This window comes from Anser cygnoides, chromosome 26, assembly GCF_040182565.1.
Source record: "Anser cygnoides isolate HZ-2024a breed goose chromosome 26, Taihu_goose_T2T_genome, whole genome shotgun sequence".
Classification (NCBI taxonomy): domain Eukaryota; kingdom Metazoa; phylum Chordata; class Aves; order Anseriformes; family Anatidae; genus Anser; species Anser cygnoides.
Window position 1 is genome coordinate 5,592,524 of NC_089898.1, and position 12,180 is coordinate 5,604,703.

General features: G+C 37.8%; 2 protein-coding genes across 3 annotated transcripts in view; both read right to left on the minus strand.

Moving 5' to 3' along the window:
* Nucleotides 1-457: 457 nt before the first annotated feature.
* GKN1 (gastrokine 1) lies at nucleotides 458-6,417 on the minus strand. The gene is made up of 6 exons (XM_013199219.3): nucleotides 5,346-6,417; nucleotides 4,685-4,738; nucleotides 4,179-4,337; nucleotides 3,848-3,958; nucleotides 1,714-1,867; nucleotides 458-720 (listed from the first exon to the last, which is right to left on the minus strand). The coding sequence occupies exons 1-6, from the start codon at nucleotides 5,406-5,408 to the stop codon at nucleotides 629-631; spliced, it is 633 nt and encodes a 210-aa protein (XP_013054673.2). The 5' UTR covers nucleotides 5,409-6,417; the 3' UTR covers nucleotides 458-628.
* Nucleotides 6,414-12,180, minus strand: part of LOC106047642 (gastrokine-1-like) — a 36,095-nt gene continuing 30,328 nt past the window's right edge. For both annotated transcript variants that reach the window (XM_013199221.3, XM_048053991.2), the window contains exons 4-7: nucleotides 11,734-11,859; nucleotides 10,868-10,978; nucleotides 10,461-10,602; nucleotides 6,414-9,862 (exon numbers count right to left, since the gene is read on the minus strand). In XM_013199221.3, the coding sequence (XP_013054675.2) occupies nucleotides 9,774-9,862; nucleotides 10,461-10,602; nucleotides 10,868-10,978; nucleotides 11,734-11,859 (468 nt within the window). In that variant the 3' untranslated portion in view covers nucleotides 6,414-9,773. The remainder of the gene's footprint in view (nucleotides 9,863-10,460; nucleotides 10,603-10,867; nucleotides 10,979-11,733; nucleotides 11,860-12,180) is intronic.

A 12,180-nucleotide genomic window follows, 5' to 3' on the forward strand; every position in this document is an offset into this window, starting at 1 on the left:
CATTCCCCTGAGCTGTGTGGGGGTAGGAGGCAGTAGAAGGTGAATCGGGGGAGAATGTATTTTTAGTTTGTTTTTAGGTCTTACTGCTATAATCTGCTATTGGTAAGCAATAAATTACAGTAATCTCCTTTGTGCTGAGTCTGTTTTGCCCATGACAGTACTCAGTGAGGGATCTCACTTATCTTAATCTGCTAATGCTTTTCATCTTAGTTTCTCCCCCTGTCTTTTTGTGGAGTGGGAGTGAGAGAGCAGTGTGGTGGTGCTGAACTATTCACCAGTGTGAAACCACCACTCATGTCCCTGCCCATGTCAGGGAGGATGAAACTAGATGATCTTTAAAGGTCCATTCCAAACCAAACCATTCTATGATTTGGGTGGTTTGTTTGTTTGTTTTCTGGAAGCTTTCATAGATCGTAAAGAGTAAAGAGTGTAGTAATGAGAAATTAGCCACAGTTCATCCATGCTAAAGGTGTTTATTTGAAAGATACTATCACCGATTGATCTGTTTCAACATCTGGATCATGAAGAACAAAACTCTGGAAAGATGTAATGTCAGGGAAGAACATCATCAGGGATGGCTTTGTTCAGCTACTGGGCATTCTTACTAGGTTCAAGAAAGGTACGATGCTCAAACGGTCTGAGCCTGACAGTAGTTAATGCCCAAAAGATTCAGGACATCAAGTCTGTAGCATGAGTTTTGGTTGTACCAAACCTGGGTTCCTAAAAAAAAGAAAAGAAAGTATGATGAGTTAATATCCAAGATGTTTTTAAATGATCTGTTCATTGATTGGCAGCCCTTAATACCTGGGACATTGCACTTGCATTCTTGTTCAAATTGGGCCATTTCAAATATCAAAGCAATTATGAAAGCCAGGTGAGCAGCACTAAGTGTAAATACTGCTATGTCAGAATGCAACATCCTATGCCTGATCTTTGGAGCATATCTCACATGATACTGGTTGCAAACAACCAGGTTGCTATAAGACTCAGAGTACTTTGCTGATGCTGCAGGACTGACTTCTGAGTGAAAGATTCTTTTGTAGTCACCAAATGCAATTGGACCTTTAACTCATAAAAAGGATCACAAAGATATGCTGTTTAATATTCTCTACATTTTCTAGTACTAAGGGGCACTATAGTACTCTATACTGTTAGTATATACTACTGTGTATTGTACAGTTATGTTAGTGCTACCTCATAGGTCCTGTCAGGCTTTGACATTATCAAACAAGCCTATAAAGTTGAGGCCACTAAGCTCCTACATTGTAATCACTCTCTCTCTGAAAAACCTACAGGGAATGAAGCAGCTTGGCTTAATACTGGGAAACATAAGTGCTTGACTTCAACAGGAGCTGTTTAATGGTGGGATTCCTCAATAACCTCTCAGCAATCTCTGAAATGAAGGATAGTAGTTTTTGAGACTGTGCTGCCGCTTTACCTTGGCATTACAGGTAAGTTCAATGTGCAAAATTCTGGACCAAAACTTAAGCTTCCTTAAACTTTAGTAAAAAGAGTAGTAAGAGTTTGGATTAGAATATTTTATTGGAGTTTGTAACTCAACATTGTTCTAATCCTGAACTGCAGAGATACTGAGCCCTTCCTGCAACTCCTAATTTGTGCCTGTCTCTAGTTGTAACAGCAGCATTTGTGTATTTCTGATGGAAACAAAATCACTTGCTTAGTTACACATAAAGCTCATATGATCACACTTACCCGATTCCTGCTGTTGTTCTTGATAAGCCAAGTAAGCTGTGAGTCCTCTGCACAGACTGTAGATCTCTGGTCCATAGGAATTGAGGTCACGGATACGTCTGTTTGAGATGACGTATCTGACATCCTTTGTAACCACTCTTTCGCCTTTCACGTTCTAAACATCAAATAACATCATTCAACAAGATCAGTGCCTTGATCCATTAAATGTTATGCATATTCCTGTTTCTGGAATGATGAGTGAATGCTTGATGTTCTACCAAAACTCTGTTTAGTGCATAGTCTTCTAAAATGATGTGAAAATATGAGACATTAGTAAGCACTGAAGACAATTCCTAGAACAGATCTTTCTAAGGGAGTCAAGGTGGAAGCAGGCTAAAGAGAATGGAAAACTTCACTAAGTAGCTGCATAGGAAAAGAGAAGTGCAGACAGTATTTTAACACAGATTTCCCCCCAAAGTATTTTCTCAATCACTTACTAACCTCTTACCCTAGAGATACGTGAAGAGTGGAAAGAGAAGAAATCTGTTCAGTTATCTAAAACTGGAACCAAGCAGAGCAGTAGCAACAGTTGGCAGATGTATTTACATTAATATAATTCGCAAGCAGTTTTTATGACCTCTTTGAGAACTGCTGAATGTTTTAATGGGACAGTTTCTCTGAACTGTTCCAGGGTGTTTTGTTTCCAGTGAATTTCAAATATATTTTCCTACTTTGTCCTCTAGACAATGTTTCCGTATGCCTGATTTTCTCTTATGACCTAGGCTTCCTGCTAGTTTGTATTTCATTATTCAGCTATAGCCACAGGACTCCTGTTCTGGATCATACCATTAATACAGAAGTTGAACTGAATATGGGGAGATGCTCTCTTATACCTCAAAGGAAAATGGAGATTCAAACAACAGCACACACAAAGCAATAGTCCAAAATGGAAAGTGAAATTTTTTGTTGAAATGACTCGGAATTAACCATCTTTGTAACTTGCCATCCAAAAATAAGATCGCTGAAAGCTTCCTAAAATAAATTGTTTCTTAGCATACTACAGAACTTAGACTTTTTCAGAGAAAATGTAGACTGGGGGGAGAGTGGGAGAGTAGAATGCACCTACTCTTTTTCTTTTGAAAAAAGACATCACCATGACACTTCCAACAACCTAGTTTACTCAAGAAAGAGAAAACATACTCTTAAGAAACAGCTTGATGAACTCCACAGTTAAGAGACACTTAGCAGGGATTACTGAGACTGTTCTATACTTTCAAAATTACTGCGGAATTTTATCAAAAGTTTCCTGAAAGCCTACTCAAATGTACTTCCTTCTTGCTGGTAAGCAGTGAGTTGAGAGGGCTTCAGAGGGCACAGATATACATCTTAGTAAAAGCAAACTTGGAACTATATTTAGAGGTGAAAGGTTTTGCTCAAACCTGAACTTATATAACTACCCCATTTTTCTTCCCCATCACACATTCTTTCCCTTTAAAGCCTGGATTTTTATAAGGATTTAGTTCTCAGACTTTAGCAGGAGTCTATGTCTACAAAAGGTTAATATGCTGAATGCTGAAATTTTTGAAAATTTTGCACTAATTCTGTGGGCTGGACTTATACTAGTATGGACATTAGTTCTTTGGAAAAAGTTTTATGAGGGCTTGACATTTTAGCTAAATATTTTGTTGTTGTTGTTATTGGATTATGTGCTGTTCCCAAACTAGAGCTTCCTAAAAAATGTATTTTTAGAAATTAGAGTTTAGAAAATTCTTTTCTTATACAAAGAATGTCAGATTATGAAGAGTATTGTGCTAAAAAACTAATTTTTTAAAATACAACACAGTATTAAAAAGTAGATAATCTAAAGTACATAATCCTTTAGATCATTATAAAATTATTTTAAGTGCTATGTAACAAAAACAGTAAAACCTCCCTTGCAAGTATCTAGAACAAGATATTTTAATTTTTCAAAGCTTTCAAATTATGTTAATATACAATGTCATTGAAATTGATACTATTTCATGATGAATGTAGATTGTTTTTAAAAAAATATTGTTTTAAAAGCTGTTGAAAATAGCTCTCTGATATCCCATACTTAAAGTTTAGTTTTCTTTACTGTTCAAGTTTACAAGTTACTGCCCCTTTCTTATCTTACCTTAATCTCTTCAGCAAGTACAGCAATTGAAGAAAGAGCAGGCATCACGATTTTGTCCATTCTAGAAATGTAGCAGACATTCTCTGACACTACTTTGCTTGCAATAAAGCCCTGTATAAAAAAGGGTGAGACTTAGGAATTCAGTTTTTCAGTAACAGAGATGAAAATAAAGTCTGTATTAAAAATCAAAGTAATGAACATAGAAAGTTTTTACCCCAAAACTTGGACTCAAAATGTTAAGAATAAAGAAACAAGCTGTCTATTTCAGTCAGCTTTGTAGGAGCTAGTCTCCTCATAAATCTTCTGAAAAAGCATGCTCTTTGCCACTCACTGTATCATAGTTCCAAACAGTTTTCCATGATTCACGGGTTGTTTTGTCCTCAATAACTGCCACAAGGGTCTCACTATCGATGGTCAGAATTTGGTAGCCAACGCCAACGTTGATTCTCCTGTAGAAGGGTTGATTCTTGACTGTTTTCACATTCTGAAACTAGAAGACAAAATTAACATTTTTAGACTTTCAAGCGGTAGTCAGTTATCTCCCCAAAGCTTTAGAAGAGCAGTGCTATAAGATAGCAAATGCTGGCCCGTAAGTCACACCTTTAGCAACCACCATATTGTCAAAATGACAGAAGAGTAAGGCATTCTTTAGTAGCTCTGAGAATCTTTTAATAGATTCAGTGAATAATTTCTGTATTTTACAACTGTCATCTGTGGTTTCAGAGTTTTATGCGTGAAAAAAATCTTAGATTCCTTTTCCCTAAAGGCAGGGGGAAATTCAAGAAGCAGGGAGTGTATAAACAGAGCAGCAATGTAAAATTTGGTCACTATACTCACGTATTCAGCAAGAGCTGGAGTCAGCAAGAGTCCAAAAAGGACTGTAGCCACAATCTGAAAATAACATTGAAAACATAAAAATGTAGCTGCAGGTCTGGCTGACAGATCTTGTCATGAGAATCATAGTGGCTTTTTCTTAATCTGATGTTGAAGTGTACTCCTTGAATATTTTTTGCTTTCATACTGGATTTAAAATAGTCACCTAAAGTGAGTCATTCTTGTTTTACCCCAGAATAATGCAAACTAAGTACACATTAGTAGTCTACATTTTTAAGAGCTAAATCTGAAGTTGCTACAGAGATCTATATAATAATATACAGATATTTTACAAGAGTGAGGAGAGAGAATTTAAATTTCCTCTGCATAGGCATCACAAGAAAGTGGTTTGATCCACAGTGTGTTGCTCCAGATTTGCAAAAAGGCTATTGACAAAAATGGACACCACACTAAGGTTAGCATAGGTTGAATAGTGCATAGCTAAACCTTTACAAAAATTCATCTATTCAGGTTAATATGGTCTAAACTGCAACCTCTGGAGGAGTGAAATTTCCCCAGAGAGTAACTTTCTACTATAAATAGACATAGGCATTTAAGAGGTATAAAGGCAATAGCTATAAATCAGAGTTTTAGTCTATAAGAAGAAAATAGCATGTATACTCACAGTGAATTTCATTTTGACTGCAGAGCTGATGCAAGTGCAGATGGAACGACTGAGGTGAACCATCCACCTTATATACGCTAGTCCTCAAAATTAGGCGTGGAATGACTAAGTATTGAAATAAAATTATCTAGTAATTTGTATCCAAGTTTGTATGTCATTGGACATTATTTCCTGCTATAACTATTTCATAAATATAGGGGTTGTACTTCTGCAAATTCTGACCTGCCAGTCTGACAAAATTATCAGATAAGAATCCATTTGCAGTGAAAAAGGAAATGTGTTTTATGATAACTTTCTGACATATTTGCTATCTAATTTTGAAAATCTACATCAAACTGGGGACCAGAGATAACCTAAGGTTTAAAAAAAATAACTTTACATTAGACAGAACACAAATAAGTTGGAGCCTTTGCACCATCTAAAACATGCTGTACTTTACCAAATAATCACAGGGTTCACCAAAATATATGGCTCAAATGCAACATTGCCACTGAAAATTGTTTCGTGATAAATAGGACATTTCAACAACATGTAAGTCTACAGGTGTCTCTTTGTTATTCTAGGTAGCAACAATAACTTTTTTCACTTTGCCCCAGCTTATCTTCTGTGGTGAAGTAAACGTTTCTTGTACGAATAGATGATTCACTTAGGGTGGTTTTTGAATAATTGGTTTTTGTCTCAACTTGATCTGTTAGATTTGGGTGCAATCAGTGCAATCTGAGTCTGTAACGGGGAATCACTGTAAAGATTCCAAAATTATTTTCCAACCCCAATTCAGCACATCTTTCAAAAAAATAAGGGATTTTTCTCTCTCTCCATCACTTCTAACCTGTGATGAAAGTGCAATATTAGATCAAATTCTGGTTCAACTGAGTCAAGTCTGCAAATCCTAGGGGAGGTTTTTGACGCATACTATTTTGCAAAATGGTGGTTACATTCTTGATTCTTTACAAACAACAGTGCTTGTATGGATTTGGACAGAAAATGTAGGTTTCTCTGGGGGCTGTGAGGGCAGACCACACTACTTGTCACTTGCCTGTGGCGCCAATGGGGAGAGAAAAACCCTGACAAGCAATGTGAAGGAAACTGCCTTCTCACGCTGCTTGACAGGAATGAAACCTTTGCTAGATGAATGAAAAAGCTTGTCTTTGTCAAGATGCAGAAAAGGGAGGCAAAGGGCAGAAGAGCTGCCCTGAAGCGGTTCCTGGGGTGTAGGGGGGGGGTGGGGGGGCTCTGAGGGGTGAGAGGGTGTGTGACAGGAAGGGGATTAAGGGCCACGAAAAATGGCAGAAAAACCCTCCTGAGGCAGCTGCAAGGGCAGGGGCTGTCACGCTTCAGCAGCCTGAGGTGGGAGTAGCCCAGGCACATGCTTAGGATCCCATATTCATTTACGTTTGTGGAGGTTTTGTGGTTTGGTTTGGTTTGGTTTGGTTTTCCCTGAAGCCTGGTGTTACACCCTTTGTTGAGGGTGTCAATTGTGATTATCTTTTTTTTTTTTTTTGGTGTGTAATAATAGTAATAATAAAGCCCTCTATTAGTAATAGGAATAATAAGACATCAGGTTTTCTCGGTATCTTGAATTTTATTCAAGTTCATTTATTAGATTATTTTATGGCCTTTTAATTAAACTCAGATCATGATTTTGAATTTTTTTCTGTCAATACATTTTTTCAGGTGGTTTTTTAAAATGTAAATGCAGTTGAATGTTCATATTCTGCCTGCTGTGGGATAAGAGAAAAATAGAGCTACAAGCTAAAACCCTCTGCTTTGTAATGCTGATGTGGCATGCTGATGGCTTGCCCTCAAAGAATCTAAACTGTGTATCATGGAAAGTGTGTTTGCCAATAAAGTTCAGGCCTGTTCCTTGTTGGGCAGGATTTCTTCTTGCAAGCAACTCCAATTTTCTGCACTGTTAATAATAGCTATATATCTCTGTACTTACACAGACATTTTACTGTGATGATGATGATGATGATGACTATTATTATTATTATTTTGACCTCACAGTTTAAACCTGGATCAGTTTAAACTTGACTAATGTACGTTGTGAAATGTAATGACATCCTAATTAGAGCAAGAAACCAGTCAGAATGTAATACTGAAATTAAATTCCTAAGGTCTGGAAAACAAAAATACTTTATTTAATTGCTTCAGTAGCAGTTCTCTTTCATCTACAAAGTTTGTGAAATGACACTGTAGTACACAGGGTTAACTGAAGTTTTTCAGGCCAATTTCGTTGGATAAAGGCATTGCAATGTGTAATAATATAATAACTGGAAACTATGTGCATGAAGTTAAAGTAGCATATCCAGAAGCTGGACCTTGCTCCCAATGTTTTGTGCATGTAACCTGGAGGTGATTTTTCTTTTGTGGAGGAGAAGGCTATTGAGGCTCCAGCTTGAGCAAGAGAGTATCTCTGGACCTCGCAAGGTTGCTGTCCTCTGCATGCCCACTCTGATCTCTGCTGCCTCATGGGACTCTGAATCATCATCTGCCACAGGGTCTGGCTCATAGTCTTCAGGGGCTAGAAGGCCCCTGGAGAGACATTTCCCAGTGACAAGCTATCAAATAAGTATGAGTGCTGTGCCTGCTTTATCTCAGGGAAAATGCAGGATAAAGCTGGAAAAGAGGAAGGAATTCTCTCCAAAAACCCCAGGCAAGTCGGACAGAAGCTTTGTTTAAATACTGCAGCCATGTGGTTACTTTTCTTTGGAGGTGCTGAAATATTTTTAGGTGCAGACAGTCAAGATTTGGTTTTAATTTCAGTTAACTAGTAAAGAGCCAACAAACATTTTACTTAACAGGACAGGCTGCTGCATCCTTGACCCAGAGGAGGGGCTGATTCCCCAAGAGGGCTGTGCTGCCATTCAGAGGGACCTCAACAAACTGGAGGGCTGGGCCGAGGGGAGCCTCTTGAAGTTCAGCTAAGGCAAGTGCAGGGTCCTGCACCTAGGGAGGAATAACCCCAGGCACCAGTACAGGCTAGGGAGGTGACCTGCTGGAGAGTACTGTGTCCAGTTCTGGGCTCCCCAGTACAAGAGGGACATGGAGCTGCTGGAGTGAGTCCAGAGGAGGGCTACTAAGAAGATGAGAGGACTGGAGCACCTGTCGTACGAGGACAGACTGAGAGAACTGGGCCTGTTTAACCTGGAAAAGAGAAGACCAAGGGGAGACCTCATCAATGTATTTAAATATCTGAGGGGAGGGTGTTGAGAGGATGGAACCGGTCTCTTTTCACTTGTGCCTAGCAAGAGGATGAGAGGCACAAACTGAAGCACAGGAGGTTCAGGCTGACTATGAGGGGTCACTTCCTTACTGGGAGGGTGACAGAGCTCTGGGACAGGCTGCCCAGAGAGGTTGTGGAGTCTCCTTCTCTGGAGACATTCAAAACCTGCCTGGATGCCGTCTTGTGCAATGTGCTCTAGGTGATACTGCTCAGCAAGGGGCTGGACTAGATGATCTTCAGAGGTCCCTTCCAACCTCAGCCATTCTGTGCTTCTGTGATTCTGTAAAGTAACCCTTGACTTTCATGAATGATAAGGTGTCTCATAGGTTAATGTGCCTCAAATTCTAAGGAAAGGACATCTGAGCAAGGAGGAAAGGTGAAGATCTGATATCGTCCAGCCAGCCCTAGTTACTGAATTTATCCTTTCAGACCAGTGGTATAAACGAGTCCCAGCCATTCTGCCTTAATTTTGGCCTAATGACAATTCTATTCTAATATTTCCAACTGTGCTTTTATTTGGTTAGGGTATGTTCTTTTATTTCCTGTGTTAAATATTTGTGAAACATTGTTAAATAACACCTGTATTCAACTACAGGCTGCATTTTAGCAACGCACAATAATACTGTTATTGAAAGCTTGATTTCTGTGTTTATCAGAGCAATAGTGTGCCTATTTTCAATTGGCTGTAATTCACTGCAATGCTTATAATTTTTTTCTTGTAAAACATTGTAGAATGTAGTATTTTAGTAATAAGATAAATTAAAATAACTCAGAAATATGCTTGCTTTCATACCACTGTATTTAATTCTTTCAAATATAGTTATGCAGTAGGTAACACCATTTGCTTTTAGCAATGCTGAAAAATTTCATATGGTAATGTGAAATCTCATTGGGAAATACTACAGGATCTGATTTAAAAGCAAAAAATGGGATTTTGCAGGAATGGTAGTTTAGGAACTTTTCTTTGGGGTTACTTCTACTTTTTAAAAGGATCAGTAAAAACACAGCACAGACCAGTGTAGGTTAATGATGAATTTTACTGAGAGACACTAAGCTTCACAGAGAGCAGAAAAGAAGGCAGATAAATGATTGAAAATATGATCAAGATAAGATTACCAAGGAAAGAAGGAAGAAAGAAAAGAAAAGAAAAGAAAAGAAAAAGCATCTTCATGGGTACACAGTTCTAATTTCTTCTTCCAAATTTAACCAGGAAAAAAGCCACAGTAAATATATGACACATTTTCGATGTGAGTTTTCAAACATGGGACATGTTCCCTTAAAAAGTTTGAGCCTAAAAGTAATGAAAAAGGCTGATTAGATTTGGAGTGAGAAAATAGAACAACATAGGTGAATATTTTCTTACATCATGTTCTTCCCCAGAAAATGTCAAATTTACCAAAATCTCAAATTAACAATCTAGGTGCTTTTTCTGAATGTATAATACAAGCAACTGTTAGTGCAATCTTAGACAAAAGTCTAATCTGCAAATTGGATTTTGAGTCTCAAAATTGTACTGTGGCTGCACCTGTGGTACCTAGGGCATCAGTATATTATATATGCATGAAATATATATATATATATGCATGCAGTGTATATATATGCATGCAGTATATATATTATATGCATGAAGTTGCCTGAAAAAAATCAGACTCTCTTCCACAGCTAGAGCCTTCTTGAAGTAGCATGATCTCCCATTTGTATGCAGGAGAGTGGCAGACCTGCTTTTCTTCCCTTGACTACACACTCACTGATTTATAAAAACTAGTAGAAAAATGCAGAATTTCAATAATTAGCTGATTAATTTTCACTTAAACCTTTATTTAATCCTTATTTGTAATCTTATTAATGTTTATTTTGGTATACAAAACACTAGTTCCTAGTATACATACCAGGGGTTGGGTAAGCAAAGTAAGAGGGAGTTCCTTGGCACAGATTTTGAATGCGTTCTCCATATGGGCGCAAGTTATGGAGTCTGTTTTTTGAGATAATGTAACGATTCTCTCTGGGTGGAAGGTGCTGAGGTCTAGACTCCTAAGTGTTAAAGAAACAAACCCAGAATACAGCATTTAGAAAAAAAAAAAAAAAAAAGAGTATCAAGTCCACACTTTCATAATGGAGAAGGAATTATTCAAGAGCAATGCAGCTTTTAAGAAAACTAGAGACTAAACTTCTAGAGTGACTCAGTCCTGCTGAGAAACTCCAGTTTATGATCTTTTTCTCCCTTTTGTGGGTATAGAACAAATGCTTTTCACAGGCAGTCAATCAGCTTTCTCAGCACTTTCATTCACCAGCCTACCGTGTCTCCATGAGGTGGTGCAGAAAATCGTTGATTAGCAGGGAAGAATCTTGTGTCAGCTTTACTAATGATGCAGGTCTTTTTTGTTAATACTTTGGTTGCAATGTAGCCCTATTAAAATAAACAAAAAAAAAATAACAAAAACTTTTATCTTGTTGTGGTATATATATATACAGTATATATACAGTGAAATATTCAGTGAAAGAGAAGTGGATTGCTAGAGAGAAGCACTGAACTAAATAAACAAATAAAAAGAAGAAATAAAAGGCTTTATAACATACACATAATCGTAGGAAGGTAACATACAAATAATCATAGGAAGGAAAATAATGTTTTTCAAATATATTGTTTAGGTAAATGTGTCATGGAGACTAACAATGGGCTTTGATAAAAGGTAAAATAAATTGCCTTCAGCACTAATGCTATGTGCATGATCCTGCTTAGGCCGGGTGAAGGAATTCACTGTTGAAAATCAGTGCAGCATACAGTGCAACAGAATTTATAAAATGGTTAAGTGAGAGCATTTTTAAAGCATCTCTTCTAAAATCTCACTGACAAAGCTTAGGTGTTTCAGAAAAACATTTGATTCTTTTTCAGTGCTAATCTAAGTACTAACTCAGGTTTCTCAGCTGCTTGAGAAAAAGCAGCTTTGTATGATCTTTGCTGAATTCATGGAATCAAGTTGTACAACTTGATTACTTGGTTGATTGTCTCCTAGGATTTTCTCTAGCCATTATTATGTATCTTACATTTTAATCAAGAAGAGACCGACCAAGTAACACCAGTTTCTACCCAGTGCCAAATTTCACCATAATCTTCACAGCAGAAGTGAAAAAGCTGTTTGAGCCATGGTGGCAGCCACTTACAGTCTTGGCGTCCCAGACAGTTTTCCAGATCTCAGAGTGCTTATTTGAGCCAGAGTCGACTGCAGTGTCATCCAAAGGATAGTGTGAATATTCACCATGGTACCTCTTAATGTTTTCCTTGCTGTTCTGATTTTTGAACAAGATTAAAGAAGGTAAGGATTTAGGTTTGGAGATTCTCATTTGACTTTCACACTATTGCTGTAGTAACCATGCTTTGGAAAATAATTGCTCTTGGAGACCAGAGTAAAAGGGAGATAAATTCCAGCCTCAGAGGGGAGGCTGGGAAGCTATTAGTACTTTTGTGTCAAACCTTACATTCAGGCTTTATCAAGCCCTGTTTTTGATATATATCTGATGGCATCTACCTTGTGAAGACAGACAAGCTTTAATAACATTACTGCACCATTCCGTCCTCCCTGCCACCCTGTACAGAACGCCTACTAGACC

Bases quoted from the DNA above. Each gene is read 5' to 3' on its own strand.
- GKN1 (XM_013199219.3), bottom strand. From the start codon at position 5,408: ATGGTTCACCTCAGTCGTTCCATCTGCACTTGCATCAGCTCTGCAGTC. The intron at 4,338-4,684 runs GTGAGTATAGTG...TTTGTCTTCTAG, and splicing joins CTCCAGCTCTTGCTGAATAC to TTTCAGAATGTGAAAACAGT. The intron at 1,868-3,847 runs GTAAGATAAGAA...TTTGATGTTTAG, and splicing joins TACTTGCTGAAGAGATTAAG to AACGTGAAAGGCGAAAGAGT.